The 27,458-nt window shown below is 72.1% G+C and overlaps 2 protein-coding genes and 2 non-coding genes across 4 annotated transcripts in view; all 4 read right to left on the bottom strand.

Annotated features, from left to right (window-relative positions):
* Nucleotides 1–1,774: 1,774 nt before the first annotated feature.
* On the bottom strand, nucleotides 1,775–9,935 carry TBRG4 (transforming growth factor beta regulator 4). The gene is made up of 11 exons (XM_033068069.1): nucleotides 9,834–9,935; nucleotides 8,741–9,112; nucleotides 8,035–8,349; nucleotides 7,263–7,434; nucleotides 6,622–6,779; nucleotides 5,862–5,972; nucleotides 5,365–5,503; nucleotides 4,401–4,658; nucleotides 3,667–3,778; nucleotides 3,320–3,434; nucleotides 1,775–2,138 (listed from the first exon to the last, which is right to left on the bottom strand). Exons 1-11 carry the CDS (start codon nucleotides 9,933–9,935, stop codon nucleotides 2,013–2,015), a joined length of 1,980 nt encoding a protein of 659 aa, XP_032923960.1. The 3' UTR covers nucleotides 1,775–2,012.
* Nucleotides 3,850–3,981, bottom strand: LOC117009199. The gene has a single exon (XR_004420442.1). It is a non-coding gene; the product is annotated as a small nucleolar RNA SNORA5 (small nucleolar RNA).
* LOC117009192 lies at nucleotides 4,844–4,977 on the bottom strand. Its single transcript, XR_004420439.1, has one exon. It is a non-coding gene; the product is annotated as a small nucleolar RNA SNORA5 (small nucleolar RNA).
* Nucleotides 9,936–10,337: 402 nt separating the features above from the next.
* Nucleotides 10,338–27,458, bottom strand: part of LOC117000410 (SCO-spondin-like) — a 30,497-nt gene continuing 13,376 nt past the window's right edge. Inside the window, 41 exon segments of the mRNA XM_033068016.1 lie at nucleotides 10,338–10,478; nucleotides 10,588–10,854; nucleotides 10,935–11,065; nucleotides 11,147–11,207; nucleotides 11,280–11,375; nucleotides 11,517–11,821; nucleotides 12,202–12,518; nucleotides 12,700–12,835; nucleotides 12,907–13,020; nucleotides 13,464–13,628; nucleotides 13,771–13,820; nucleotides 13,904–14,059; nucleotides 14,281–14,492; nucleotides 14,495–14,559; nucleotides 14,639–14,770; nucleotides 15,351–15,518; nucleotides 15,963–16,160; nucleotides 17,005–17,205; nucleotides 17,287–17,544; nucleotides 17,723–17,823; nucleotides 17,916–18,166; nucleotides 18,611–18,774; nucleotides 19,506–19,913; nucleotides 20,013–20,104; nucleotides 20,418–20,546; nucleotides 20,842–20,896; nucleotides 21,139–21,261; nucleotides 21,582–21,761; nucleotides 22,192–22,347; nucleotides 22,554–22,753; nucleotides 22,869–22,950; nucleotides 23,048–23,102; nucleotides 23,171–23,330; nucleotides 23,399–23,549; nucleotides 23,649–23,849; nucleotides 23,927–24,067; nucleotides 24,370–24,522; nucleotides 24,962–25,175; nucleotides 25,715–25,797; nucleotides 26,034–26,768; nucleotides 27,042–27,272. Coding sequence (XP_032923907.1) covers nucleotides 10,338–10,478; nucleotides 10,588–10,854; nucleotides 10,935–11,065; nucleotides 11,147–11,207; nucleotides 11,280–11,375; nucleotides 11,517–11,821; nucleotides 12,202–12,518; nucleotides 12,700–12,835; nucleotides 12,907–13,020; nucleotides 13,464–13,628; nucleotides 13,771–13,820; nucleotides 13,904–14,059; nucleotides 14,281–14,492; nucleotides 14,495–14,559; nucleotides 14,639–14,770; nucleotides 15,351–15,518; nucleotides 15,963–16,160; nucleotides 17,005–17,205; nucleotides 17,287–17,544; nucleotides 17,723–17,823; nucleotides 17,916–18,166; nucleotides 18,611–18,774; nucleotides 19,506–19,913; nucleotides 20,013–20,104; nucleotides 20,418–20,546; nucleotides 20,842–20,896; nucleotides 21,139–21,261; nucleotides 21,582–21,761; nucleotides 22,192–22,347; nucleotides 22,554–22,753; nucleotides 22,869–22,950; nucleotides 23,048–23,102; nucleotides 23,171–23,330; nucleotides 23,399–23,549; nucleotides 23,649–23,849; nucleotides 23,927–24,067; nucleotides 24,370–24,522; nucleotides 24,962–25,175; nucleotides 25,715–25,797; nucleotides 26,034–26,768; nucleotides 27,042–27,272 — 7,238 coding nt within the window.

The raw sequence follows: 27,458 nt of genomic DNA, 5'->3' as shown, positions 1-27,458 counted from the left end.
AATTGTGTCCCGCCCGGCCCCGGCTCTGTCGCGATATGATGTCAGCGGGAATTGTGTCCCGCCCGGCCCCGGCTCTGTCGCGATAGAGGCTTCGTGCCGGAGGGCGCGGGGCGGGCGCCAGGCGCTGCGGCGGGGAGGGGGGCACGGGGGGGCCGGGCCCACCCAGCGCTTGCATCAGCTCCGGGGGGCGCGAGGGCGGGGCCGGCCTCAGTTTCCCCCACTTTGTCTCCTAAAAAAGGGGGACGAGCATCCGAGGGTGTCCTGGGGGGAATTGGGGAGGGGGACACAGGGCGGAGCCCCCCCAAAGCGGGTGGGGGAGGGAGGGAGCTGCGTGTCCCCCCCCGCGTGTCCCCGGGGGGTGCAGGATGAGGGCTGGCATTGTCATCCCCCCGCGCTGGCATTGTCCCCCCCTCTCGGCTGGCATTGTCCCCCCCTCCCCGGGCTGGCATTGTCCCCCCCTCTCGGCTGGCATTGTCCCCCCCTCCCCGGGCTGGCATTGTCCCCCCCTCGGGCTGGCATTGTCCACCCCGGCTGGCATTGTCCCCCCCTCCCGGCTGGCATTGTCCCCCCCCGGGCTGGCATTGTCTCCCTCTCCCGGCTGGCATTGTCCCCCCGGGCTGGTATTGTCCCCCCCTCGGGCTGGCATTGTCCCCACCTCGGGCTGGCATTGTCCCCTCCCCCGGGCTGGCATTGTCCCCCCCTCGGGCTGGCATTGTCATCCCCCTCTCGGTTGGCATTGTCCCCTCCCCCGGGCTGGCATTGTCCCCTCCCCCGGGCTGGCATTGTCCCCCCCCCTGGCTGGCATTGTCCCCCTCCCCCCCCGGCTGGCATTGTCCCCCGGCTGGCCGAGCCCGCGCTGCCGGTGCCAGGCACGGCCCCGAGCGGTGACTCAGCAGCTCCCGCCCCGCCGTGTCCCCCGCTCTGTCACCGTGTGTCCCCCCCCCTCCGGGGGGCCGGAGGGGTCCCAGGGCCAGGTGGTCACTAACCGGTCCCCAAAGCCCCTCCCGGCCCCGCTGTCACCCCAGGGCTGTCCTGAGACACCTTGTCCCCAAGTCTGAGGGTCACGGGGGACACCGCGGGGATGTGACCCCCCCCCCCCCCTGCTAGGGACACCCCCAGCCCGCGGGGTCCCTGCCCCCCCCCCCCGCTCCCCCAGCGCTGTCGCTGTCCCTGTGCCCCCCGGGGACAATCCCGGGATAATCGCAGCAAACGCCGCTGGCTCCTGATCCCGATCCCGGCTCAGACCGGCGGCCCCGGGCACGGGCTGGGGACACGGGGGGCGCGGCCACGTGCCACCAGCGCTGATGGCACCTGACCCCACTGCCACCAGTGTCACCCAGCCCTGATGTCACCCATTCCCAATGGCACCCAGCCCCAATGGGACCTGTCCCTGATGTCACCCAACTTCAGTGTCACCCAGCCCCAATGTCACCCAGCCCCGATGTCACTCAACCCCAGTGCCACCCACCACTGATGCCACTTGGCTCCCATGCCACCTGGCCCCAATGTCACCGGGCCATGATGCCAACTAGCCCCTATGTCACCCAGCCTGGATGTCACCTGGTGCCAATGACACCTGGCACTGATGTCACCCAGCTCCAATTGCACCTGCCACAGATGGCAGCCATCCCCAATGTCACGTGCTCCAATGCCACCCATCCCCACTGTCCCCAAGTCCCCTATGACCCCCCTGTCATGTCCCAAATGTCACCCCCCCGCAATGTCACCCATCCCAAACGTCACCCATCCCCAAAGCCACCACGCCCAGCCACCATCCCTGTACAGTTTCGGGTTTATTTGAGCCGTTGGTGACACGGAGCAGCAATGCCACAGGCAGGGACATGGGGACCCTGCCGTGGGGATGTGGCCACCCAGGCACGGCCAGCTGTGACCACGTCCCTGTGGTGACACGGCCACCTGGGCTCAGCCACTGGGCCACCTGGGCAGGGTGACCCGGTCACATTGGCACAGGAATGTGGCCAGCAGACCGAGGTGAGGAGGCCACGGGGAGGTTAGGTGGCCGTGTCGGTGGCTGTGTCCCCTGCTGTGTCACTGGCCAGGGCCTTGGCCACCTTGTCCTTCAGGTATGCCACACGCTGCCGCTCCAGCTTCAGCTCCAGGAACTCGTAGTGGGGCACCTGGGGGGGACAGGGATGTCCCAGGGGGTCCCAGCAGTGTCCCCTCCTGTCCTGGCCCCAGCTGTGCCGTGGCACCCACCTGGGAGGGTCCCAGTGCCCACCCAGGTGTGACAGTGACACTGCCAGGGGAGTGACAGTGCCACCAGGGGCTGACAGTGACCCTGGGGGGTGACACGTGGCTGTCACACCCCCCCACGGGCTATAATTACCCCCAGGGGTTAATCCTGGATGACCCCACAGGATCAGCTCGTCTGTGTCACCTCCCTGTCACCCCTGTCCCCCCCTGTCACCTGGCAGGTGGCCCGGGGGGATCACGGTGGCTCATCCCTGCTGAGCCCCAGGGTGGGGGGAGCTGGCAGCGCCCCAGGAGGTGTCAGTGCCTCCATCAACGGAGCCAGCTGTGCCCAGGTGTGCCACGGGGACAATGCCACCCGGCTGGTGTCACCAGGCACAGGGACATCCCCTGGGCTGGGCACAGGTGAGGCCACACCTGAGTCCCAGGGGCCCCTCACAGGATGGGGGCTGGGCTCTGCTCCAGGAGCGAGGTTCAGGCGGCATTTGGGAATATTTGGGGAACATCTGGGGAATATTTGGGGAACATCTGGGGAATATTTCTCCTGGAAAGGGCTGGGAGAGTTGAGGTGCCACGTGGATGTCACTCAGGCTGGCAGTTCTGGGGACACCAGGGGGTCTCAGGGGTGCCCGGGGTGGTTCCCAGCCCCATCCCCATCCCCAGCTCCATCCCCATCCCATCCCCATCCCATCCCATCCCCATCCCATCCCATCCCATCCCATCCCATCCCATCCCATCCCATCCCATTCCATCCCATCCCATCCCCATCCCATCCCATCCCCATCCCATCCCATCCCCATCCCATCCCATCCCATCCCCATCCCATCCCATCCCCATCCCATCCCATCCCATCCCATCCCCATCCCATCCCATCCCATCCCATCCCCATCCCATCCCCATCCCCAGCCCCATCCCCATCCCAGCCCCATCCCCATCCCCATCCCCATCCCCATCCCCATCCCATCCCCATCCCAGCCCCATCCCCATCCCCAGCCCCATCCCCATCCCCATCCCATCCCCATCCCAGCCCCATCCCCATCCCCATCCCCATCCCATCCCCATCCCCATCCCCATCCCCATCCCCATCCCCATTCCCAGCCCCGCTCACCTCGGCCAGCAGGAATCCCGCAGCTCGCAGGTGCCTGCGGGCCATGGAGCCCCGGCCCAGCAGCTCCCGGCCCCGCGAGCTGAACTGCGGCAGCTCCCAGCGCAGCACGGCCACCCTGGGGACGGCACGGGGACAGCGACAGGGCACTGAGCACGGCCACAGCGAGCCGTGCCCCTCCCACCACCTCCTGTCCCCTCCTCTTCCTCCCCTGTGCCCCTCCTGCCACCGCTTCTCTCCACTGACCCTTTTCATTACCCCCCATCCCCTCCTGTCCCCTCCCTGTCCCCTCCTCATCCCCTCCCCACACCCTCCTCATCCTCTCCCTGTCCCCTCCTGTCCCCACCCACCTCCTGGCCCCTGGTGGCAGTGGCTTTGTCCCCTCGCAGTGGGACAAATGGGGGGCACTGAAGTCCCTCACGGGCAGAGCTTTGTTGTCGCTGTCCAGCACTACCTCGGCGTCTGCAGGGACCGGGGGGACACGAGGACTCAGAGCCACCCTGGCGCCGTCCTGATGCCCCCCCAGGCAGGGCAGGTGTCCGTGGGGGTCCGTCAGGCCCGGTCCCACGGCAGGGACAGGGACACGCGGAGCACGGGGGTTGCTGTGGCAGCCGGTGGCCGGTCCCCAACACGGGGGCTCAGGGACCGAATTTGACTGGGCTGCAAGGGGGGGACAGGGGGTGGCACAGCCAAGAGGGTGACAGGAAAAGATGGCAGGGTGGGTGACAGGGCTGGGGTGGGCTGGAGAGTGACAGGAAAAAGTGACAGGGCTGGGGTGACACAGGAAGGTAAGGGGGTGACAGGGCTGGGGGTCACAGGGGGGGTGCCGTGGCCAGGAGGTGGCACTGGAAGGTGCCCAGGGTAGGTGGCAGGAACAGGAGGTGGCAGCAGGTGGCACTGGAAGGTGCCCAGGGCAGGTGGCAGGGCCAGAGGTGGCAGAGGAAGGTGCCCAGGGCAGGTGGCAGGCCCGGGGTGGCAGCAGGTGGCAGGAACAGGAGGTGGCACAGGCAGGTGCCCAGGGCAGGTGGCAGGCCCGGGGTGGCACTGGAAGCTGCCCAGGCAGGTGGCAGCAGGTGGCACTCACCGATGTCCCAGCCGTACACCGTGCTCACGTCGTACCGGACGAGCTCGTGGCCCCCCAGAGCCCCCGGCAGCGCCTCCCGCAGCCCCCGCTGCAGGGGGGTGGCCTTGTCCTTGTCCCTGCTCTTGTCCTTGTCCCTGTCACCCCCCAGCGCCTCGGGGGGCAGGAAGGGCCCCTGGTAGCCCGGGGCCTCCAGCCTGGCTGTGGCGTTGATGTGCAGCAGCTTCAGCCACGAGCTCTGTGCCCGTGGGGAGGAGTCACCTGGGGACAGGTGGGGACAGCTCAGGGGACACCCAAGGGACAGGGGCAATGTCAGGGCATGTTCAGGTGGGGTTTGGGGAACACTCCTGCTGGGAAGGGCTGGCCAGATGTGACCCCTGGGACAGAGCTGGTGTCCCCAGGTGAAGCCCAGCCCCTGAGGAGCCCCCAGCCCCAGCATTCCCAGTTGGTGTCTCCAGTGGGATTGACCCCCTGGGTCCCACAGGAGGGGACACAGGGCTCGTGGGCACGGAGGTCACTGTGGCAGCCATTGGCCGGTCCCTGCCATGGGGGGACAGGCACCGAATTTGACTGAGCTGCACCTGTGGGACAGGTAACCCCTCCTCCCCTGGGCTGGAGCTCCTGTCCCAGCCATGAACCTCATCCCCAGCCCTGAACCCCATCCCTGAACCCCAAACCCAGCCCTGAACCCCAACCCTGGGCTGGAGCTCCTGTCCCACCCCTGAACCCCGACCCTGAACCGCAACCCCAGCCCTGAACCCCAACCCCAGCCCTGAACCCCAGCCCTGAACCCCATTCCTGAACCCCAGCCCTGAACCCCATCCCTAGACCCCAACCCCATCTCTGAACCCCAGCCCTGAACTGGAGCTCCTGTCCCATCCCTGAACCCCATTCCTGAACCCCATTCCTGAACCCCAATCCCAGCCCCAACCCCATCCCAGCCCCATCCCCGCGGTCCCGCGCTCACCTCGCAGGCGGGTGTGGAACTCTGGGGACAGCACCTGGCTCAGGTGAGGGGCCCGGGGCTGCTGCAGCACACACAGGGACCACACCACGTCTGTCAGCAGGTGCATGTCCAGCTCCTGGCCCTGCAGCCGCTCGTGGACCTGCCCAGGGAGAGCACGGAGCTCCAACAGCGGCACAGGGTCCCCAGAGCCCTCAGGTGAGCTCCAGGGGCCTCTCAGGTGATCCCATGGCCTCTCACCCCGTGGATTCAGCCATCCATCAGCCCTTTCCCATGGGAATGTGCCAGGGGAACGCCTGTGTGCTGGGACAGCTTGGGGGGGTCACCTGGAGGGGGTTCCAGGGCCTCTCCTGGTGCCCAAAGTGGGAGCTGGGAGGGATTTGGGGCACCTGGAGTGCCAGGACATGGGAGAACGGGGAATTTGGGTGGCTTTGGGGCAGGAATCTGTGGCTGGGGGGTCTCTGAGGTCCCTCCCCACCCAGACCACCCAGGGACATCACCATGGAGAAGAACTCCTCGCTGGAGCTGGGCTGGAAGTTGAGGCGGGCGAAGGACACGAGGATCCCGCAGAGCTGGGTCACAGACAGGCTCTGAGCGTTCTCCAGGCAGTACTGCGGCAAAAATGGGAATTTGGGGCTGCCCAGGACAGGGAGGGACAGCTGGGACACCTCAGCCAGAGACACCTCCAGGTGGGAAACCACAGCCAGGGAGTTTGGGGACTTTATCCAGGGACAAGGGGAGCTCTGGAACAGCCCAGTGTGGATGGGACAGAGCAGGGGCAGGAACTGGGCCAGACTGGGATGGAACTGGCAGGAAACTGGGAGAGGAGCAGCAAGGAAAGGTTGGGAACATCAGCAGGGACTGTGCTAGATCCCATCACGGGTGATGGATCCTGGGATCTTATCCAGCAGTCCTGGAACATCAGCCTGGATGGGGAAGGGCACGGAGAGGAACTGGGCCAGAACTGGGCCAGGACAGCACCAGCACTGGCTGCAGGGTCTGGGTGGAGCCAAATCCAGCAGGGAATGATCCCAAATTCCCACTGGGAAATGTGACAGAGCTTGGAGAGGGGAGGGGCCCTCACTGCCACCTGCCCCCAGGTGACACCACCCCCTGCACAGGTGAGTGTCCCCTTGTCACCCCATGGGCAGGTGAGCCCCCCTTGTCCCCCCATGGCCAGGTGAGCCCCCCTTGGCCCCCCATGGGCAGGTGAGCCCCCCCTTGTCCCCCCATGGCCAGGTGAGCCCCCCTTGTCCTCACCTGAGCGATGGCCTCGGCGAGGGGCCGGCTGAGCCAGCGCAGGCTGGCGAAGGAGCGGGCACAGCGCGACACCTGAGCCGGGCTCAGGCTGCCCAGGTGAGGCTGCAGCTCCAGGGCCAGGCGGTGCAGCACCTGCGGCTGCTGGAAGCTCAGCTTACCTGTGCCAAGGGGGGACAGCTCAGCACAGGGGGCTCTGAGCACCTCTGTCCTGTGCCCCCCACACCACGGGGGACAGCTGGGAACGGTCACCCGGACAGGAAAGGCTCCAGGGACATCTGAGAGCCCTCCCAGTGCCTAAAGGGGCTCCAGGTGAGCTGGGGAGGGACTGGGGACACCCAGAGCGATGCAATGGGCTCACACTGAGCTCCCAGGGGTTTGGGACACCTGCAGTGACAGTGACAGCCTCCTAGATGACATGGCTTCTGTACCTGGAGCACACACAGCTCAGCACCCAGTCCCCCTGTTCCCAGCCCAGGACTTGGTAACTCAGTGGGGCTCACCTGGATTCCCTCCCCACCTGGCTGGAAGAGGAAAGGTTTGGGATCTCCAAGCTCACCTGGCCCCCACCAGCCCAGGTCACTCCCAGCCCCAGCACAGTGACAGTGACCCGTGGCTGTGTCCCCAGGGGTGCTGGCACTCACTGTAGGCGAAGAGCAGGTCGGTGATGACGGGCAGGGGCAGCTCAGCAGGTTTCTGCAGCAGGTGGTAGGACAGGGCCCGCAGCAGGGGCACGCAGCGGCGCTGCTGCAGCGCCAGCGCCAGCGCCACGCGGCGCAGCTCCTCGGGGTCAAAGTGCTCTGCCAGCTCCAGGGCCTGCGACAGGGGACACAGGTGAGACAGGGACAGGGGAGACAGGGGTCAAACTGCTCTGCCAGCTCCAGGGCCTGGGACAGGGACAGGGGAGACAGGTGAGACAGGGACAGGGGTCAAACTGCTCCACCAGCTCCAGGGCCTGGGACAGGGGAGACAGGTGAGACAGGTAAGACAGTGACAGGGGACACAGTGACAGGGGAGACAGGGACAGGGGTCAAAGTGCTCCACCAGCTCCAGGGCCTGGGACAGATGGGACAGGGGAGACAGGTGAGACAGGGACAGGGGAGACAGGGACAGGGGAGACAGGTGAGACAGGTGAGACAGGGACAGGGGAGACAGGTGAGACAGGGACAGGGGTCAAAGTGCTCCGCCAGCTCCAGGGCCTGGGACAGGGACAGGGGAGACAGGTGAGACAGGGATAGGGGAGACAGGGACAAGGGACTCAGGGGACAGGGATAGATGAGACATGGGATAAACGGGAGAGGGCAGACAGAGGACAGGTGGTGCAGGTGATCCCAGGTGTCCCCCCTAGCCCGGGCTAAGGGCCCCCCCCAGTCACACCACGCCAGGTACGCCCTGTGCCCAGGTGTGCAGTCCCACCTTGTCCTCCAGGCGCTCCATCAGGGTGGGGGACAGGTGTCCCACCTTGGCCATGAGCGTCACCACGGTGCGGGTGCCGTCCAGCTCGGTCCAGCGCAGCTCCAGCTTGCGCAGCACCTCGGGCAGCAGCGGGCTGTCCTGGCCCTGCCCCGCCAGGTGCTCGGCCAGCTGCACCAGCTGCCGCAGGGGCAGGCGCCGCAGCCGCCACAGCACCTCCTGCTCCACCGAGCGCACCTGGGGCCCGCCCTGCGCCAGCCCCAGCGCCGGCAGGCTCCGCAGCAGCTGCACCAGCGGCGTGTTCCACACCTGAGAGATCTGGGAGGGGTGGGGCAGGTGAGGGACAGGCAAACCAGTGTTCCACACCTGGGACATGTGGGACAGGGGTGGGACAGGGATGGGACAGCTGAGGGACAGGGCAGTGTTCTACACCTCAGAGATCTGGGACAGGGACAGATGTGGGGCAGATGTGGGACACAGACAGCAAGTGAGGACTTGGGCACTGCTCATCCACCTGTGCCACCTGCCAAACGTGCCCTGAACACGGTGGAGGGACGCAGGCACTGCCACCCTGTCCCACAGGTGTGCCCTGAGCGGGCAGGTGCAGCCCAGGGCACAGCAGTCCCCAGCAGCCCCTCCCAGGTGTGTCCTGCAGAGCCAGGCGCAGCGTGGGGCTCACCTGGAGCTCCCCGTGCCCGACCCCCCTCACCTGTGCGTGCACGGCGCCCAGCAGCTGCTGGAAGCGCGGGTCCCCGCGGATGCCCTCGCTGTCCAGGTGCTGCTCGCGGGCCAGGCGGGCCAGCCGGGCGATGGCCAGCGCTGCCAGGTTGCTGCTCAGGGCCGGCCTCCGGCTGACCTGCAGCAGGTCCTGGGGGCTGCTGGCCGCCTGGATCAGCTCCCGCAGCTCCTGCTCGGCGCCGTTGTCCCGCGGGCGCGGCTGCGGCCCCTCGGCCCAGCGGGGCGGGCAGGTGCGCAGGGCAGGGCCCGCCGGGGCCGCGGGCAGCAGCAGCAGCCGCCGGCAGCAGCGGCGGACCAGGTGCGCGGCCATGGGCAGCGGGGTCAGCGCCGCATGCCGGGACAGCTGCGGGACGGGAGCGCTGGATAGCCCCTGACCGGGAGCCTTTCTGCCGCTCCCGGCCCCTCTCGGTTCCGGGGCCGGTCTCCCCAGCCCATCCTCTCCATCCCCAGCCCCGGTCCCGGTCCTGGTCTCCCCCCGCCCCACCCCCGGGTTCCGGTTCTCTCCGGTCCTTCCCCGGGCCCCGCTCCCCCACCGCCGTGCCCCCCGATCCCGATCCCAACGCCAGTCCCATTCCCGGTCCCGGTCCCATTCCCGATCCCGATTCCGATTCCGATCCCATTCCCGATCCCCGTCCCATTCCCCATCCTATTCCTGGTCCCGGTCCCGGTCCCATTCCCGATCCTATTCCTGGTCCCGGTCCCATTCCCATTCCCGATCCCATTCCCGGTCCCGGTCCCATTCCCGATCCCATTCCCGGTCCCGATCCTATTCCCATTCCCGATCCCATTCCCGGTCCCGATCCCATTCCCGGTCCCATTCCCGGTCCCGATCCCATTCCCGGTCCCGATCCCATTCCTATTCCCATTCCCGATTCCATTCCCGGTCCCGATCCCATTCCCGGTCCCATTCCCGGTCCCGATCCCATTCCCGGTCCCGATCCCATTCCCGGTCCCGGTCCCATTCCCGGCCCTCTCTGACCTCTCCCGCCCGGCCCCGCGCACGGGCCGCCACCGAGGCGCGCGGTTATGACGTCATCGCGCCGCGCCCGCTCGCGATTGGTCACTCGCTGCGTCATCACGCGGCGACGGCGCCTTTTCCGTGAGGGTCCGAGAGCGTGGCCGCCATCGGCGGCGGAGTCCCCTCGGGTGTCCCGCAGAGTGCCCATCTCGCACTGTCCATCCCACGTGTCCGTCCGGCAGTGTCCATCCCGCTCTGTCCATCCCGCACTGTCCCCCCGTCCCGGAGGGGGCCGGACCCGCCCCCTCTCTGTGGGGCGCCCTCGTGTGGTGGTGGAGGGAACTGCAGCCACCGCCGCCCCGGGGTCTCCCAGTTCATCCCAGTGCCCCCAGTGCCCCCCCGAGTCCCCCAGTTCATCCCAGTGCCCCCAGTGCCCCCCCGAGTCCCTCAGTTCATCCCAGTGCCCCCCCCCCCCGAGTCCCCCAGTTCATCCCAGTGCTCCCCCGAGTCCCCCAGTTCATCCCAGTGCCCCCTCGAGTCCCCCAGTTCATCCCAGTGTCCCCCCCGGAGTCCCCCAATTATCACAGCACCACCCGCCTAGGGTTATCGGTCAGTGATTAATTATCGATTCTCGAACTCCATCGATTATTGGTCGTTTATTGGTATCGACAGGAAACTCCTCGATGCCGACGCTGTCGGGGGGGCAGGGGTCGCGTCCGGGGGGCTCCTCAGCGCCGGGTGAGGTCCCCGCCTGCGTGACAGGACGTTCGGGGTGTCACCCCTGGAAGTTCGGGGTGCCACCCCCGGGTGCTCCCCAAGCGCTCTGCAGCCCCCCGACACCCACGGGACCCCTCCCGCACCGCGACACCGCCCGGGACCCCCGCCCTGCATCCCGCAGAGCTCCGTGTGTCCCCCCGGTGCCCCCGGTCCCCCCCTGTGCCCCCCTGTCCCCCCTGTCCCCCCGGTCCCCCCGCACCCCGGCAGGGCTCGCAGCGGCACTCGGCGATGCGGGGCAGCAGCGCGGGCCGGGGGCGGCCGCGGGGGCAGGGCAGCAGCAGCGCCCGCACGGGCCGGGCGGGGTCCAGCCGGTAACTGCAGCACTCGCACAGCGACCGCACGTACGGCTCCTGGGGACAGCGGGGTCAGGGGACAGGGGACACCCCCTCCGGAGCGGGTCTGGGGTCCCCCGGCCCCCTCCCCCCCGTACCTGGGCGCTGACGGCGGTGCGGGAGCGGCACGCCCCCGCGCAGTAGGTGACACGGACACCCCGCAGCACACACGCGCCCTTGGCGATGGTCCGGAGCGCCGTGAGGAGCCGGCACGGCCCGGGGGGCTCCTCTGCACGGGGTGGGGGGCCCGGAGTGAGCGGGGGGGTCTGCGGGGCCGCCCCTCCCCAGGGCCCCAGGGTGCGGGTCTCACCTGGCCACTCGTCCCGGCACACGGGGCAGCAGCTCCCGGGCTCCCGCACCGGTTCCGTGCCCTGCGGGGACCCCCCAGGCTCAGCCCCTGCCCGCGGGGACCCCCCGCGCCCCCCCCGGAGCCCCTCCCTCACCTCCGGGCAGGTGAGCGCGGGGCAGGAGGTGGCGCAGGTGACGCGTCCCTCGGAGCAGCGACAGGTCCCGCACTGCTCCTGCCACTCGCTGCCGGCCTGGAGCGGGACCGGGACCCCAGATATTGGCCAGGGACCCCCAAACAGGGGCTCAGAGACCCCCAAACAGGGGATCGGGGACCCCCAAACAGGGGATCAGAGACCCCCGTACAGGGAATCGGGGACCCCCACCCCGCTCACCGCCCGCAGCGCCCCGCGGTGCCGGCACCCGCAGCTCCCCGCGCTCACGCACTGCCCGGAGCCGTTCCGGTACCGGCCGGGGGCGCAGGCGCAGCGCGGGGGGGCCCAGGGGGTCCCGAGGGTCGTGGGGGTCGCGGGGGTGCTGGAGGTGTCCGGAGTTCCGGGGGTCCCGGGGGTCGCGAGGGATCCGGAGGTTCCGAGGGTCACGGGGGTCCCCCCGCAAGTCCCGGGGGGCTCCGCCAGGTCCTGGCAGCTGCGCTCGCAGGTGGGGCCGGGGTCCAGCCACACCTCGCCCGGGGGGCAGCCTGGGGCCACCGGGAACGGCACCGGGAACGGCACCGGAAATTAATTACACCGGGAACGGCACCGGGAACGGCACCGGGAATTACACCGGGAATTGCACCGGGAATTGCACCGGGAATTACACCGGGAATTGCATCGCGGATTTCACCCACACCGCCCTGACCCCCGGCCCCTCCTCCCTCCCCTGCCCCGGCCCTCCCCGCTCCATCAGCCTCCATCCCGTCCTTCCCTCGCTCCCTCCATCCCTCCGTCCCCCTTCTCCCGCTCTCCCGTCCCTCCGTCCCCGTTCCCTCCCCCGTTCCCTCCATCTCTCCTTCTCACCGCTCACCCCTCAGTGTCCCTCCGTCCCTCCCTCCCTCCCCGCGGTGTCCCGGGCTCTCACCGGGGCACTCCTGGCGGTTACACGGCTCCGTCTCCTCCCCGGGGCTGTCCCCGCACCGCGACCCCGGCCCGGGGCTCTCCGGGCACTGCCGGTGCCGCCTCCGCGTCCCGCCGCCGCAGCTGCGGGAGCAGCGGGACCAGGGGGACCAGGGGGACACGGCGGGGGACGGGGGGGGCTCGGGAGAGAGGGGTGACACGGGGGACAGAGGGGACAGAGGGGACAGTGAGGACGAGGGGGACGTGGGGATCGCGGGAGTCGCGGGCCCCGGGGAGGGACACGCCAGCCCTGGGCAGCTCCAGGTCCCGTTCTCGCAGGTGCTGCACGGTGGGGACACGCGTGTCACCGTCACGGCACGTGGGGCTCTGCTGTGTGGCACTGTCACCGTGCCCGGCCCGCTGTCACCGTGCCCGTGCCGCCCTTCCCGTGCCCGTCCCGCTGCCACCACCGTGTCCCCCCCAGCCGTGCCCTCCCCCGTGTCCCCTCCGCGGTGCCACCCACCAGTTGTGACACCCGATCTGTGTCCCGGCCCCCGGGGACAGCTCTCGGTTGTCGCCGCCGGGGGTCCCGCAGCGGCAGCGGCTCAGGGGGACACAGCGCCCGTCCTGCAGCAGCTGCCCGGGGGGACAGCGGCACCCTGCGGGCACGGGGACACCGTGGGTGTGGGGGGACACGGGGGACACCCGCGGGGGGCAGTCCCGGCCCTACCTGGCTCGCAGGGTCCCTGCACACACAGCACCTGGGCCCAGGTGTCGGAGCAGGTCCGGGGGCAGCGCCCGGCGCAGGGACTGCGGGTCCGGCCCCCCCCGCCGCAGCCGGGATCTGGGGGGACACGGGACCCCCTCAGCGGGAGCGGGGAGGGGTCCTGAGGGGGCAGGGAGGGTCCCGGGGGAGCGGGGAGGGGTGCCGGGGGAGCGGGGAGGGGTCCCGATGGAGCAGGAGGGGTCCCGGGGGGGCAGGGAGGGGTCCCGGGGGAGCAGGAGGGGTCCCGATGGAGCAGGGAGGGGTCCCAGGGGGGCAGGAGGGGTCCCGGGGGAGCAGGAGGGGTCCCGATGGAGCAGGGAGGGTCCCGGGGGGGCAGGGAGGGGTCCCGGGGGAGCAGGAGGGGTCCCGATGGAGCAGGGAGGGGTCCCAGGGGGGCAGGAGGGGTCCCGAGGGAGCAGGGAGGGGTCCCGAGGGGGCAGGAGGGGTCCCGGGGGGGCAGGGAGGGGTTCTGAGGGAGCAGGACGGGTCCCGATGGAGCAGGGGGGTCCCCCGGGGGTTACCTGGGCAGCCGCTGGAGCTGCAGCTCTCGCTCTCGGTCCGGACCCCCGCACACGCCCGCCCGGGGGTCTCGGGGTTCAGGGGGTGCCGGTGGCGCAGGCGGGACCCCCCCACACAGGGGTCTCCGCAGGGTCCCCACGGCCCCCAGGGGCTCCAGTCGCACGGCTCTGGGGGGGCACCGGGACCCTCAGGACCCCCCCACCATCCCCCCGAATTCTCCAGACCCCCAGGGCCATCCAGGACCCCCCAAACCTTGTGAGCCCCCCCTGCCCTTGCCAAGACCCCCCAATCCCCCCCAGACCCCCGTACCGGCCGCACAGGGGGTGTCCCGGCACTCGGGTCCCTCGGGGGTGCAGGTGCTGCGGGGGGGACACACACGCGGTGGGCGGGGGTCCCGCAGGCCTCCCCCAGCCCCCCCAGCCCCCCCAGCCCCCCGACTCACCATTCCCGGCACGGGCCGGGGCTCCAGCGCTCGCCCAGCCCCCGCTCGCCCCCCGCCCAGGGGCACAGAGGGGGGCACGGCGTCTCCTCGCACCCCCGAACCTGCTCCTGGGGGGCCCCGCAGGGTCCCCCCGCGCCCTCGGCGGGGATGGGAGTCCTGGGGGGCGGGGGGGTCACACGGGGCACGGCGGTGTCCCCGCAGCCCCCCCGGTACCGTGTCACCCCCCGTGAGTTCCGTGTCCCCCCCACAGCTGCCCTGTGCCCCCCCGTGCCGTGACCCCCCCAACAGACCCCTCCCCAGTTCTGTGTCCCCTCAGTGTCCCCCCAAGGCTGTCACGTGTCCCCAAAGACCCCCCCGTCCCCCCGTGTCCCCCTCACCTGTACCGCTCCTGCCGCCCCCCCCCGCAGGTGACACTGCAGGCTCCCCACCGGCTCCAGCGGCTCCAGCTGCAGGCGGGGGTCCCGGGGGGGGTCCCGGGGGTGGAGGTGGGGGGGGGACACCCCCCGGGCACGCAGCGCAGCCGCCCCCCCGCGCAGGAGCAGTTGTGGCAGCCCCGGGGGTGCGCGCCCCCCCCCCGGCACCCAGAGGTGCCCCCCCCGAGTCCAGGCACTCGCACAGCGCGGGGGGGACGCAGCCCCCGTCCTGCTCCAGGGTCCCTGGGGGGGGGGACAGGGCTCAGGGGGGGGATGGAGGCCGGGGGGTGCCCCGGGGGGCGCGGGGGGGCGGGGGTCTCACCGGGAGGGCAGCGGCAGCCGGGCTCGCACGGGGCCCCCCCCGCACAGGACACCCCCTCCTGCAGGTCCCGGCAGCTCCGCGGGCAGTGGCTGGCACAGGGGGACAGGGTCTGCCCGGGGGGGCACCGCGGGCCTGGGGGGGCACCGTCAGCACCCCGATATCCCCAGGGACCCCACCGAGCCCCCCCCAGCGCCCCCCAGCCTCCCGCAGCTCCTCCCGCAGCTCCCCCCGCCGCTGCTCTCCAGCGCCTCGACCGGAGCCCCTCGGTGACCCCGCCGGACCCCCAGACTCCCCGAGTCCCCCCCAGTGCCCCCCAGACTCCCCGAGTCCCCCCCAGTGCCCCCCAGTGTCCCCCAGACTCCCCGAGTCCCTCCCAGTCCTTCTCGGTGATCCCCAGTCCCTCCCAGTCCCTCCCAGTCCCTCCCAATCCCCTCCCAGTCCCTCCCAGTCCCCCCCAGACTCCTCCAGTCCATCCCAGTTCCTCCCAGTGCCTCCCAGTCCCCCCCTGTCCCCCCCAGTCCCCCCAGTCCCTCCCAGTCCCTCCCAGTCCCTCCCTGTCCTTCCCAGTGCCCCCCAGTACCCCCAGTTCCCCCCAGTCCCCCCCTATCCCCCCCAGTCCCCCCCAGCTCCCCCCAGTCCCCCCTGTTCCCCCCAGTCCCCCCCAGTCCCTCCCAGTGCCCCCCAGTCCCCCCCAGCCCCCTCCAGCCCGTACCGCAGGCCCGGGGGTTGCAGACCCGCAGTTCGTGCCCCCCCCCGGGGCAGGGGCTGCCCCCGTTTTTTGGGGGGGGTCTGGAGCAGGAGCGGCTGCGCACGGAGCGGCCCCCCCCGCACGTGACGTCACAGCGCGACCAGGGACCCCACGGGGACCACGCGCCGTTCACTGGGGGGGGGGGGACAGGGGGTGACCCCCGGAACCCTCGGATCCACCCTGAGACCCCAATGGCCCCCAAATCCCCCCCCCGAGCCCCCAGAGCCCCCCACGCCCCCCACCCGCCAGCCCCCAATCCCACCACAGCCCCCAACCCCCTCTGACCCCCCCCGACACCCCCAGACCCCCGGTACCGCCCCCAGCCCCCCGACACGGCCCCCAGCCCCCCCATACCGCCCCCAGCCCCCCGATACCGCCCCCAGCCCCTCGGTACCGCCCCCAGCCCCCCGACACCGCCCCCAGCCCCCCTCAGTGTCCCCCCATTCCCTCCCGACCCCCCCAGCCCCCCGACACCGCCCCCAGACCCCCGGTACCGCCCCCAGCCCCCCGGTACCGCCCCCAGCCCCCGGTACCGCCCCCAGCCCCCCCCGGAGCCCCCCCCGGAGCCCCCCGCACCCCGACACGCCGTCACCCCGCACGGCCGCCGCTGCTCGTGTCCCCCCAGGATTTGGGGGCACCAGGGGTCCCCGGGCCCGGGGGGGATGAAGGCGCGGAGCCGCCGCTGCTGCCCCCCCCCGCAGGGCCGCGAGCAGGACCCCCAGCGCCCCCAGGGGCTCCAGCGGCACGGGCAGGGGGGCGTCAGGCACGGGGGGGCTGCGGGGGGACCCCGGAGTCAGCGGGACCCCCACACCGCCCCATCGCCCCCCCAGGGACCCCAAACCTCCGCGCCCCGGCAGTGGGGCGGGCTGCAGGGACCCCAAAGACCCTCCAGACCCGCCGGGACCCCTGGGACCCCAGCCCCATAACCCCATAACCCCATAACCCCATAACCCCATACCCAGGCACTGGGGCGGGCTGCAGGGACCCCAAAGACCCTCCAGACCCGCCGGGACCCCTGGGACCCCAGCCCCATAACCCCATAGCCCCATACCCAGGCAGTGGGGCAGGTTCAGGGATCCCCCATAACCCCACAGCCCCATACCCAGGCAGTGGGGCAGGCTGCAGGATCCCCCACAGCCCCATAACCCCATAACCCCATACCCCGGCAGTGGGGCGGGTTCAGGGATCCCCCAAAACCCCATAACCCCATAACCCCACAGCCCCACAGCCCCATACCCAGGCAGTGGGGCAGGTTCAGGGATCCCCCACAGCCCCATAACCCCACAGCCCCATAACCCCATACCCAGGTAGTGGGGCAGGTTGCAGGATCCCCCACAGCCCCATACCCCGGCAGTGGGGCAGGTTCAGGGATCCCCCATAACCCCACAGCCCCATACCCCGGCAGTGGGGCAGGTTCAGGGATCCCCCACAGCCCTATAACCCCATACCCAGGCAGTGGGGCAGGCTGCAGGGATCCCCCATAACCCCATAACCCCATAACCCCACAGCCCCATACCCAGGCAGTGGGGCAGGCTCAGGGATCCCCCATAACCCCATAACCCCATACCCAGGCAGTGGGGCAGGTTGCAGGATCCCCCATAACCCCATAACCCCATACCCAGGCAGTGGGGCAGGTTGCAGGCCCGGCTCTGGGTGCTGCCCCCCGCCCCACAGTTTCCCCCCGCGCAGTCCCGGTGGCGGCTCCGGCTGGCGGGGCTCTCGGGGTGGGTGCAGGTGCGGCTGCAGGGCCCCCACGGCCCCCACGGCCCCCACGGCACCGCCGGGACTGCCGGGGACACCCCCAGCTCCTCCTCGTCCCCTGCGGGAGGGACTCGTCAGTGGGGCGGGGGGAGGGAGACCCCCGGGGTGGGGTGGGCGGCACGGGGGGGGGGACCCTCACCTGGGGCGGTGGGGCTGAGATCCCATGTGGGGCTGAGGTCCGATGGGGGGCTGAGATCCGATGGGGGGCTGAGATCCGATGTGGGGCTGAGATCGGATGTGGGGCTGAGATCGGATGTGGGGCTGAGATCCGATGGGGGGCTGAGATCCGCTGTGGGGCTGAGATCGGATGTGGGGCTGAGATCCCATGTGGGGCTGAGATCCGATGGGGGGCTGAGATCCGCTGTGGGGCTGAGATCCGCTGTGGGACCGGGCTCCTCTGTGGGGTGAGAGAGAACCGGTGACACCCCCGGGACCCCCATCCTGGGCCCGGGACCCCCACAGAGGGCAGGGCTGCGGCCCGGGACCCCCATCCTGGGCCCGGGACCCCCATGGAGGGCAGGGCTGGGGCCCGGGACCCCCATCCTGGCCCCGGGACCCCCAGGGCCGGGACCCACCGGCGCAGGGGGGGCTCGGGCACCGCGGGCTCTCCGTGCGGGTCTCGTTGCAGGGGGAGCCCCCGGGGGGGGCGCAGCGCAGGTTGCCCCACAGGCACGAGCTGGGGAAAAGGGGGGGGGTCAGTGGGGGGCACAGGGGTGGGGATGGACCCCGGGGTGGTGGGGGAGCCCCCCAGGGGTGTCCCCTCCTCACCAGCGGGCGCACCCCACGCGCACGGTCCCGCCCGGCGGCAGCTCCAGGATCGGGGGGTCCCCGGGGCGGGTCCCGGAGGGCTCCGGGCTGGGGGTGGTCCCGGGGGTGGTCCCGGCGGTGGTGCCGGGGGTGGTCCCGGGGGTGGTCCCGGGGGTGGTCCCGGGGGTGGTCCCGGGGGTGGTCTCGGGGGGGGCTCCGGGCGTGCCCCCCCGCAGCAGCGCGGCCGGCACCGAGCAGGGGCACTGCTGGGGCTGAACCGGGGGTGGGGGGCGCCCGGGGGCACCCCCAGACCCAGAGACCCCAAACCGCCACAAAGCACAGACACAGGGGACCCCATGAACCCCCTCCCCACTATTCCGGGGGTACCCACCATCCTGGGGGCACCCATGGGGCACCCACTGCCCTTGGGGACCCCCCCACTGCCCCAGGGGTCACTCGCAGACCAGAGGACCCCTCCCCGTGACCCCTCCACAATCAGGGACCCCCGACCCAGGGACCCCCGACCCAGGGACCATCCATGGAACCCCCATGGCTCAGGGAACCCCCCACACCTCCAGGACACCCCCACAAACCGGGAACCCCCACCCCGGGACCCCCAACCACTCCGAGGGGCGCCCGTGGATTTGCGGCCCCCGCCCCAAACCCCACAGTTCCCACCCCGGGGTCTGGGGGCAGCACCCGCGGGGGGGTCTCACCTGCAGGCAGGTGTGGCGGTGCAGGAAGGTGCCGGGGGGGCAGTGACAGCCCTCCTGACACCCCCCCGCGCACCCCACGGCCCCCCCAAGGTGGGCGCAGCTCCGGGGACACCCGGAGTCCCCCCCGCACTCGCGGAACGTCCGGCCGGGGGGGCACCCGGCCTCTGCACCCCCCCCCAAAAAAAACACTCAATACCGGGGGGCACCCGGCCTCTGCACCCCCCAAAAAATAAATCACTCAGTACCTGGGGGCTCCCGGCCTCTGTACCCCCCAAAAATAAATCACTCAATACCGGGGGGGCACCCGGCCTCTGCACCCCCCCCCAAAAAATAAATCACTCAATACCGGGGGGGCACCCGGCCTCTGCACCCCCCCCCAAAAAATAAATCACTCAATACCGGGGGGGCACCCGGCCTCTGCACCCCCCCCAAAAAAAATCACTCAGTAACTGGGGGGCACCCGGCCTCTGCACCCCCCAAAAAAAACCCACTCAATACCTGGGGGGCAGCCAGCCTCTCACCACAAAACACCCAAAACCGCCCCAAAACAGCGGCATCTGCCCCCCCAAACACCCCAAAACACTCCTGAGCACCCCTGGGGGTCCCGGCCTCTGCCCCCCAACAACGCCCGGCCCAGCGCCGGTGGGTGTGGGGCGGGGATGAGGGGCGGCAGTGTGGGGGTCTGTGTCGGGGTCCCTGTCGGGGTGTCCCTGTCGCGATGCCCGTGTCGCGATGCCCGTGTCGCACTCACCGCGACACACGTGGCTGTGGCAGCTCTGGCTCTGCAGTGCCGGCCCCGGGCACGGGGGGGTCCCGCAGCCCCGGCTCCTCCAGCGCTCGCCCCCCCCGCACGGGGCACTGCAGCCGCCCCAGGGCCCCCACGGCGACCACCGGCCACGGGCGGCGACCGGCGACACCGGGGACTCCGGGGACTCTGTGCCCCACGGCGACACCGGGGACTCCGGGGGCTCTGTGACCCACGGCGACACCGGGGACTCCGGGGGCTCTGTGCCCCACGGTGACACCGGGGACTCCGGGGGCTCTGTGACCCACGGCGACACCGGGGACTGCGGGGTGTCTGTGCCCCACGGTGACACCGGGGACTCCGGGGGCTCTGTGACCCACGGCGACACCGGGGACTGCGGGGTGTCTGTGCCCCACGGTGACACCGGGGACTCCGGGGGCTCTGTGCCCCACGGTGACACCGGCACTCCCGGGGGCTCTGTGACCCACGGTGACCCTGGGGACCCCGGCACCTCGGTGGGCTCCTCGGTGGCCCCGGGTGTCCCCGCGCTCTCGGGCTCTGCGGACAGACAGACAGACGGACACGAGGCGCTCCAGGGGCCGCGCTGCCGCTCGGGGGTCGCGGCTCGGGGGGTCTCGGGGGGATCCTGGCACGTACCGGGTCCGCAGAGCTCGGCACAGCCCCGAACCTCTCGGGGGGGCCCGGAACAGGGGGCAGCGCCCGGCGCGGCCGCGGGGTTGGTGGGGGATCTGTGGGGAGTGGGGCAGGACCCCCGTTATGGGGCAGGACCCCCCGTTATGGGTCAGGACCCTCGTTATGGGTCAGGACCCCCGTTATGGGTCAGAACCCCCCCGTTATGGGTCAGGACCCCCGTTATGGGTCAGGACCCCCCGTTATGGGTCAGGACCCCCCGTTATGGGTCAGAACCCCCGTTATGGGTCAGAACCCCCCCGTTATGGGGCAGGACCCCCCGTTATGGGTCAGGACCCCCCGTTATGGGGCAGGACCCCCCGTTATGGGTCAGAACCCCCCGTTATGGGTCCCTGTGGGCCCCCCCCTCACCTGAAGCGCTGCCGGGTCCCGGTGTCACAGTCACAGCGGGTCCAGGGGGTCCAGCGCGACCACCCGCAGGATTCAGGGGGGCCCCGGTTCCTGGGGTCCCCCAACACCCCCGCAGGGACCCCACAGGCGCTGGAGGGAAAAGGGGGGGTTAGTCCGGGGTCCTGGGGACCCCCGAGGAGGCCCCCAGTGTTTGGGGTGGACCCTTTCCTGGGGGCGCCCAGTACCGGGATTTGGGGTACAGTGGGGTTTGGGGGGGGGTACAGCGGGATTTGGGGTACAGAGGGGTTTGGGGTGGGGGTACAGCGGGGTTTTGGGGTACAGAGGGGTTTGGGGTGGGGGTACAGAGGGGTTTTGGGGTACAGAGGGGTTTGGGGTGGGGGTACAGAGCGGTTTGGGGTGGGGGTACAGCGGGGTTCTGGGGTACCCGGGCTCGATGCAGCCGCTCCCCTGCAGGACCAGCCCGGGCCGGCACCGGCACCCTGGGGATGGGGGTGGGGGTGATTCAGGGGGGGCTTCACCCCCTGTGCCCCTCCCAGCGCCCCCTAAACCCTCCACACCCCCCCCAGACTGCTCCGTGCTCCCCTCCAAGTTCCCAAGCCCCCCCAAATCCCTCCCAGCCCCCAAATCCCCCCCAGCCCCACCCAAGCCACCCCCGAGACCCTCCGGGACCCCCCCACGACCCCCCCGTGCCCCCCAAACTCTTCCCCCCCGCTCCCCCGACCTTCCTCGCAGTCCCCCGGGCACGAGAGGTTCCCATTCAGGTCCGCACAGGTGGGGGGGCAGGGGGGGACCCCCAGATCCTCACACCCCCCCGGGGGCACCAGCAGCATCTGGGGGGGGCAGGCTGGGGGAGACAGGAGGGGGTCAGGGGGAAAGGGGGGCTCGGGGGAGGTTTGGGGGGCTGGGGGGAATTTGGGGAGGTGGGGGGGGCAGGGATGGGGGCGGGGATGGGGGGCAGGGATGGGGGGCAGGGATGGGGGCAGGGATGGGGGCAGGTATGGGGGGCAGGGATGGGGGGTCCGGGGGACTTTAGGGGGGATTTAGGGAATTTTAGGGGGTTTGAGGGGCTGGGGTGGGCACGGGGGGTTTGTGGGCTCGGGGAGGATTTAGGGAGGGGAGCAGAAGGTTGGAGGGGTGTCCCCCACCCCCCGTGCCCCCCCGTACCTGGGGGGTCCCCACAAGGCCGCAGGTTGCAGGGCCGGCTCTGCAGGGCCCCTCCCTCGCACGGCCGCCCCCCGTTTTTTGGGGGGGGGTCGCTGCAGCTGCGGCGGCGGCTCTGCTGTCCCCCCCCGCACGGGGCACCGCAGGGGCTCCAGGACCCCCAGGGCGCCCACCCGCCCGCGACTGGGGGGGCACGGGGGGTCAGGGGGGGTCAGCACCCCCACCCTGCCCCAGGCCCACCCCCTGCACCCCCTAACCCAGAGACCCCCCCTTGGAGCCCCGAGCGGGCACCGGGACCCCCACCCCCAAACCCGGGACCCCCACCCCCAAACCCCCAGACCCGCTGAGGACCCCCCAGGCTCTGGGGGTCCCGTTTTGGGGGTCCCCGGGCAGGTTTGGGGGTACCTGGGCAGGTTTGGGGTACCCGGGTGGGTTTGGGGTACCCGGGCGGGTTTGGGGTACCTGGGCAGGTTTGGGGTCCCCGGGCAGGTTTGGGGGTACCTGGGCGGGTTTGGGGTACCTGGGCAGGTTTGGGGTACCCGGGCAGGTTGGGGGTCCCCGTTTTGGGGGTCCCCGGGCAGGTTTGGGGGTCCCCGGGCAGGTTTGGGGGTACCTGGGCAGGCCCGCAGGAAGCAGACGCGGCTGTCGATGTTGGGGGGGTGGGCGCAGCCCCCCTCGGGCGGGGTCTCCCTCCGGCGCCGCAGAGCGACCCCCACCCCGCAGGAGCGGCTGCAGGACCCCCACCCCCCCCAGGGCGGGGGGGCGCAGCCTGGGGGACACGGGGGGGGGGGACAGGGTGACCCCCGTGTTTTGGGGCCCCCAGCCTCAATTTTGGAGCCCCGCAGCCCCCCCAGCAGTGCCCCGGCCCTGGGGGGCTGCTTTAGGGGTCCGTCCCCCCTCCCACCGGGACTCCCCAATCCCGGGGGCCGTTCTGGGGGGGCTTTTTCCTTCCCCCCCCCCCCGGGGTCCCCTCACCTGGGGGGGTCGCGGCGGGGACCCCCGTGGGAGCCAGCGAGGGCCGCGCAGGGAGCTGGGGGGGCTCCTGGGGGGTCGCGGAGCCTCCGGGGGGTCTCGGGGTGTCCTCGGGGGGGGTCCCGGTTCTGGGGGGCTCCGGGGGGGTCTCGGCGCTTCCGGGCCACTCTGACGTGGAGGGGAGGGGCGGCCCGGCCGTGGGGCTGGAGGGGACACAGGGGGGGACAGGGGGGGACAGGGGTCAGCGGGGAGCACCCCCAGTGTCCCCCGGCTTTGGGGACCCCCAGAGCCCCGTGCTCCCCCTCGCCCCTCTCGTACCCGGCGCTGCCGGGGGTCTCGGCCGGCGCGGGGGGGGACAGCGCTGTCACCATCGCGGGCGGGGTGGCCGTGGCGTTGTCACCTGCACGGACAGACACGGCGGTGACAGGCACGAGAGGGCGGGGGTCACCCCCACCTCCCCCGGGACCCCTCGGGACCCCTCGGGACCCCCCACTCACCCGCGGGGCCGCAGGAGCAGCAGGAGCCGGGGTCACCTTCGCGCAGCACCTGGCCCTGGGGACACCGGCAGCGTCACCCGCACTGTCACCCGCGGCTCGCCCCGTGCCCCCGCCCCCGCTCACCTGGGGACAGCCGGAGTGGCGCAGGGGACAGTAGGGGACACAGCGGACGGCCCCCCCCGGCAGGCACTGGCACACCCGGCAGGGACCCCCGCGCCAGCGCTCCCCGGGGACGCGCCACCGGCCCCGCTCGTGGCACCGCCGGCACGGCGCCGTGTGGCACCTGCGGGTGGCACTGTCACACTCCTGGCGGACCCCCGGCCCCCCCGCCACCCCCCCGGCCCCGCTGACCGTCTCGCCTTGCGGTAAATGCCGCGGCAGTGCCGGCCCCCCCCGCGCCGCGCCGGGTTCGAGGGGCTGCGGAACGACCACTGCACGCCGGGGGTCCCGCAGGAACCCGCGCACGGCCCCCACGGCGACCACGAGGACCACCCGCAGTCCACTGTGGGCGACACCGGGTCACCGGGACACCGGGACACCGGGAGACCCCCGGGCACCCCCGCGGGGACGCGCAGAGACCCCCGGGTGCCCCCGGACCCACCTGAGCAGCCGGGGTGGGGGCGGCAGTGCCGCAGGTGTCCCTCGAGGCAGGTGCAGAGGCGACACCCGAGTGGCACCGGGGCTCCCGGGGGGTACCTGCGCCCCCCGGCCCGGCACGGGCACTCCCGAGGCCGCACGCACCCCCCGGGCCCCGCGCCGGGCTCGGGGGCGTCCAGCACCTGCCCCGCCGGGCACCAGCACCCTGGGGGCGGGGAGGGGGGTCAGGGGGTGCCCCTCACTCTGGGGAGCCCCCCACAGCCCCCCCGGTGTCCCCCTCACCTGGGCGGCAGGGCGGGGGGCGCGGGCAGGTGACGGCGGCAGCGAGGTCGGCGCAGGAGGCGGGGCAGGGGGCGCAGGGGAGGGGGCGCAGCCCCTCGGGGCACTGCGAGGCGTTGGGGCACCCCCCCGGGGCACAGGGGGCTGGGGGCAGGGGTCACACACGGACAGCACCTGCCCCCAGCCCCCCTGAACCCCCCCCCGCTCTGGGGAGACCCCCATCCCACCGGGGCCCGGCCGTGACAGCCCCTGTCCCACCAGGAGCCCCCCGCACCCACCGAGCGCCCCCCACCCCATTTTGGAGCTCATCTGTCCCACGGAGCCCACCGGGACCCCCCACCCCCTGTATCCCCCCGAGTCTCACTCCGAGCCCCGAGCCCCAAGGGTTTCCCTCACCCCATGGGACCCCCCACCCCCAGAGCCCCTTTCCGACCCCCCGCACCCACCCATCTCCAGGGCCCCGGGGCTCCCCCCGGGCAGCTCCTCGCAGGCGCGGCCGCCGTTCTGGGGGGGCTGGCAGCCCCTCCTGCGCAGCCGGACCCCCCCGCAGCCCCCCGGGCACTCGGACCAGGCTCCCCACGGCCCCCACGCGCCGTCCACTGCGGAGGGGGGGGCTGAGTTAACGGGGGGCGTCAGAACCCCCAAACCCCTCGGACTGTGGGGTCCCTGAACCCCCCGGGCAGCCTGAGCCATGGGGGACCCCCAAATCCCTCAGAGACCCCCAACTCCCCCGCCCTCCCCACACGGGGCAGTATCAGCTCCTGCCCGCGCTGCCCCCGGGACCCCAACCCCCCCCTGTCCCCCCCAGACCCCCAGACCCCCCCTGACCCCCCCAGACACCCCCAGACCCCCAGACCCCCCCAGACCCCCCCAAACCCCCCGTGCTCACCCGGGCAGGCCCGGTGGAAGCAGGGTCTCTCCTGCCCGAGCTGCCCTCGGGACCCCAACCCCCCCGGTCCCCCCAGACCCCCAGACCCCCCCAGATCCCCCGACCCCCCCAGAGCCCCCCCAGACCCCCCCCAAACCCCCCGCGCTCACCCGGGCAGGCCCGGTGGAAGCAGGGTCTCTCCTGCTCGCGGGGCCCGCGGCACGCCCGGAGCAGCCCGGGGTGGCTCTGGTGACACCCCCGCGCACGGCGCTGTCCCCCGGGCCCGCAGGGGCGGCTGCAGGACCCCCAGGGCCCCCAGGGACCCCAGAGGCCGCAGCCCCGCTCGTCCCCAGCCGAGCCGCAGTCCCGCAGCCCGTCACACACCTGCGGGGACAGCGCGGGGACAGCGGGCAGGGGTAGTGGGGACATGGCGGGGACATCGGGGACACACCGGGAGGGAGCTGGGGGACACTAAAGTGGCACTGGAAGGGGGTCGTGGGACACTGGGGTGATGCTGTGGGGGGGTTAGGGGAGTCAGGGACACCGGGAGGAGCCAGGGGACACTAAAGTGGCACTGGGGGGGAGTCGGGGACACCGCGGGAATGATCGAGGGAACATCGCGGTGACACCGGGAGGGGACAGGGGACAGCTGGGTGTCGCTGGAAAGGGGTCGGGGACACTGTGGGGACACGGGGTGACAGCAGGAGGGGCCGGGGACACTGAGGGGACACGGGGTGACAGCAGGAGGGACCGGGGACACTGCGGGGACACGGGGTGACAGCAGGAGGGACCGGGGACACTGAGGGGACACGGGGTGACAGCAGGAGGGACCGGGGACACTGCGGGGACACGGGGTGACAGCAGGAGGGGCCGGGAACCCCGCGGTGACCCGGGCGGGCAGGGGTCCCCCCTGGCCCCGGTACCTGGTGGAAGGTGACACATCCCTCGTCCCCGCAGTCGAACTCTGCGCAGGGACCCCCGGGGCTGCTCCCGGGGCCGGGGGGCTCTGCGGGGACAGGAGGGGTCTGAGGGGTCCCGGGGGGGTCTCTGAGGGGTCCCGGGGGGGTCTCTGAGGGGCTTGGGGGGCACCTCCCTCCCTCCCTGCTGAGTTTCCCGTTCCCTCCCCAAGGGACCCCTCAATCCCTCCTCCCCCAACACTCGGATCCCCAGGAGGGGACACGGAGGGGACCCCCAGACCTCCCCCCCTCCAGATGTCCCCAGAGACGATCCCGGGGGTCTCACCACAGAGCTCGGGGCTCTCATCGGCGCTGTCGCGACACTGCGGGACGCCGTCGCAGAGGCGGCTCGGGGGGACGCAGATGGGGGCGCAGGGGGCGCGTCCGGGCCCGCAGGGGGGGGCGCAGGGCAGGTGGCCGGGGGCGCACGGGGACTCGCAGCCCCCCTCGTCGCTGCCATCGGGACAGTCGCTGTCGCCATCGCAGCGCCACCCCCGCGGGACGCAGCCGCCGCTGTCGCAGCGCAGGGACCGGGGCGGACACGGCGCCGCCGAGGCGTTGGCAGGGCCGGGGACAGCGTGGGGGACGGTGACAGTGTCGGCGACAATCACAGTGTCACTGATAGTGACAGTGTCGGCGACAATCACAGTGTCACCGATAGTGACAGTGTCGGCGACAATCGCAGTGTCGGCGACAGCGGCGGTGGCAGTAGCGGTGTCGGGGACGGTGTCGGCGATAGTGTCAGCGTCACTGACAGCGACAGTGCTGGCGACAGTGCCGATGGCGCTGGTGACCGCGGTGGCAGTGCCGGCGGTGACAGCGGTGACAGTGCCGGTGACAGCGGTGACAGCGGTGACAGCGGTGACAGGTGACAGCGGCGCGGGGGGCAGCGCCACCGCGCACCCCGCCGGGCTCTCGTCCCAGCCGTCGCGACAGTCGCGAGCGCCGTCGCAAACCGCGACCTCCGGCACGCAGGAGCCGTCGGGGCAGGGCACGGTCCCGGGGGCGCAGGTGGCCCGCGCTGGGGACACGGGGACAGCGGTGACACCGCCGCCGGGGGTGTCCAAAGGAGGGTCCCAGGGTGGGGGGTGGTCCCTGGGTGAGGTCACGGGGAGGGGGCGATGCCGGGTAGGGGGTCCCCGGTGGGGGAGCGCTGGATCGGGAGGGTCTGGGGGGGATGGGGGTGGTCCCGGGTGCGGTTCCCGGGGCAGAGGGGTCGGTCCCAGGTTGGGGGTCCCGGGGCAGAGGGGTCGGTCCCAGGTTCCCAGAGCGGTTCCCCCCCCGCACCCCTCACCGGGGCAGTCGGCCTCGTCGGCGCCGTCGGGGCAGTGGCGGTGGCCGTCGCAGAGGGCGGCGGGGGGCTGGCAGCCCCCCCCGGGACACGGCAGGTGCCCCTCGGGGCAGGCGCAGCCGCTCTCGTCGCTGCCGTCCCCGCAGTCGTCGCGGCCGTCGCAGCGGTGCGGGTACGGGACACACCGGCCGCTCCCGCAGCGGAACTGCCCCGGCCCGCACCGGGGGGCGCAGCCTGCGGGGACCGGACCCCCGGGTGGGCACGGGCACCCCGATGTGGGGCACAGACCGTTCTCTGCTCCTCGGGGACTCCCGAGCTGCGCCCACTCCCGGGATCTGCGGTGCCGCTGTGGGGCACAGACCCCCGGGGTTGGGGGGCTTGGAGACCCCGCTGTGGGGCTCTCTATTTCCCCAGGACCCC

Source organism: Catharus ustulatus, chromosome 1 (genome assembly GCF_009819885.2).
Source record: "Catharus ustulatus isolate bCatUst1 chromosome 1, bCatUst1.pri.v2, whole genome shotgun sequence".
Taxonomy (NCBI): domain Eukaryota; kingdom Metazoa; phylum Chordata; class Aves; order Passeriformes; family Turdidae; genus Catharus; species Catharus ustulatus.
The sequence above is the reverse complement of the archived record's forward strand: the minus strand, read 5'-3'. Positions and strand labels throughout refer to the sequence as shown.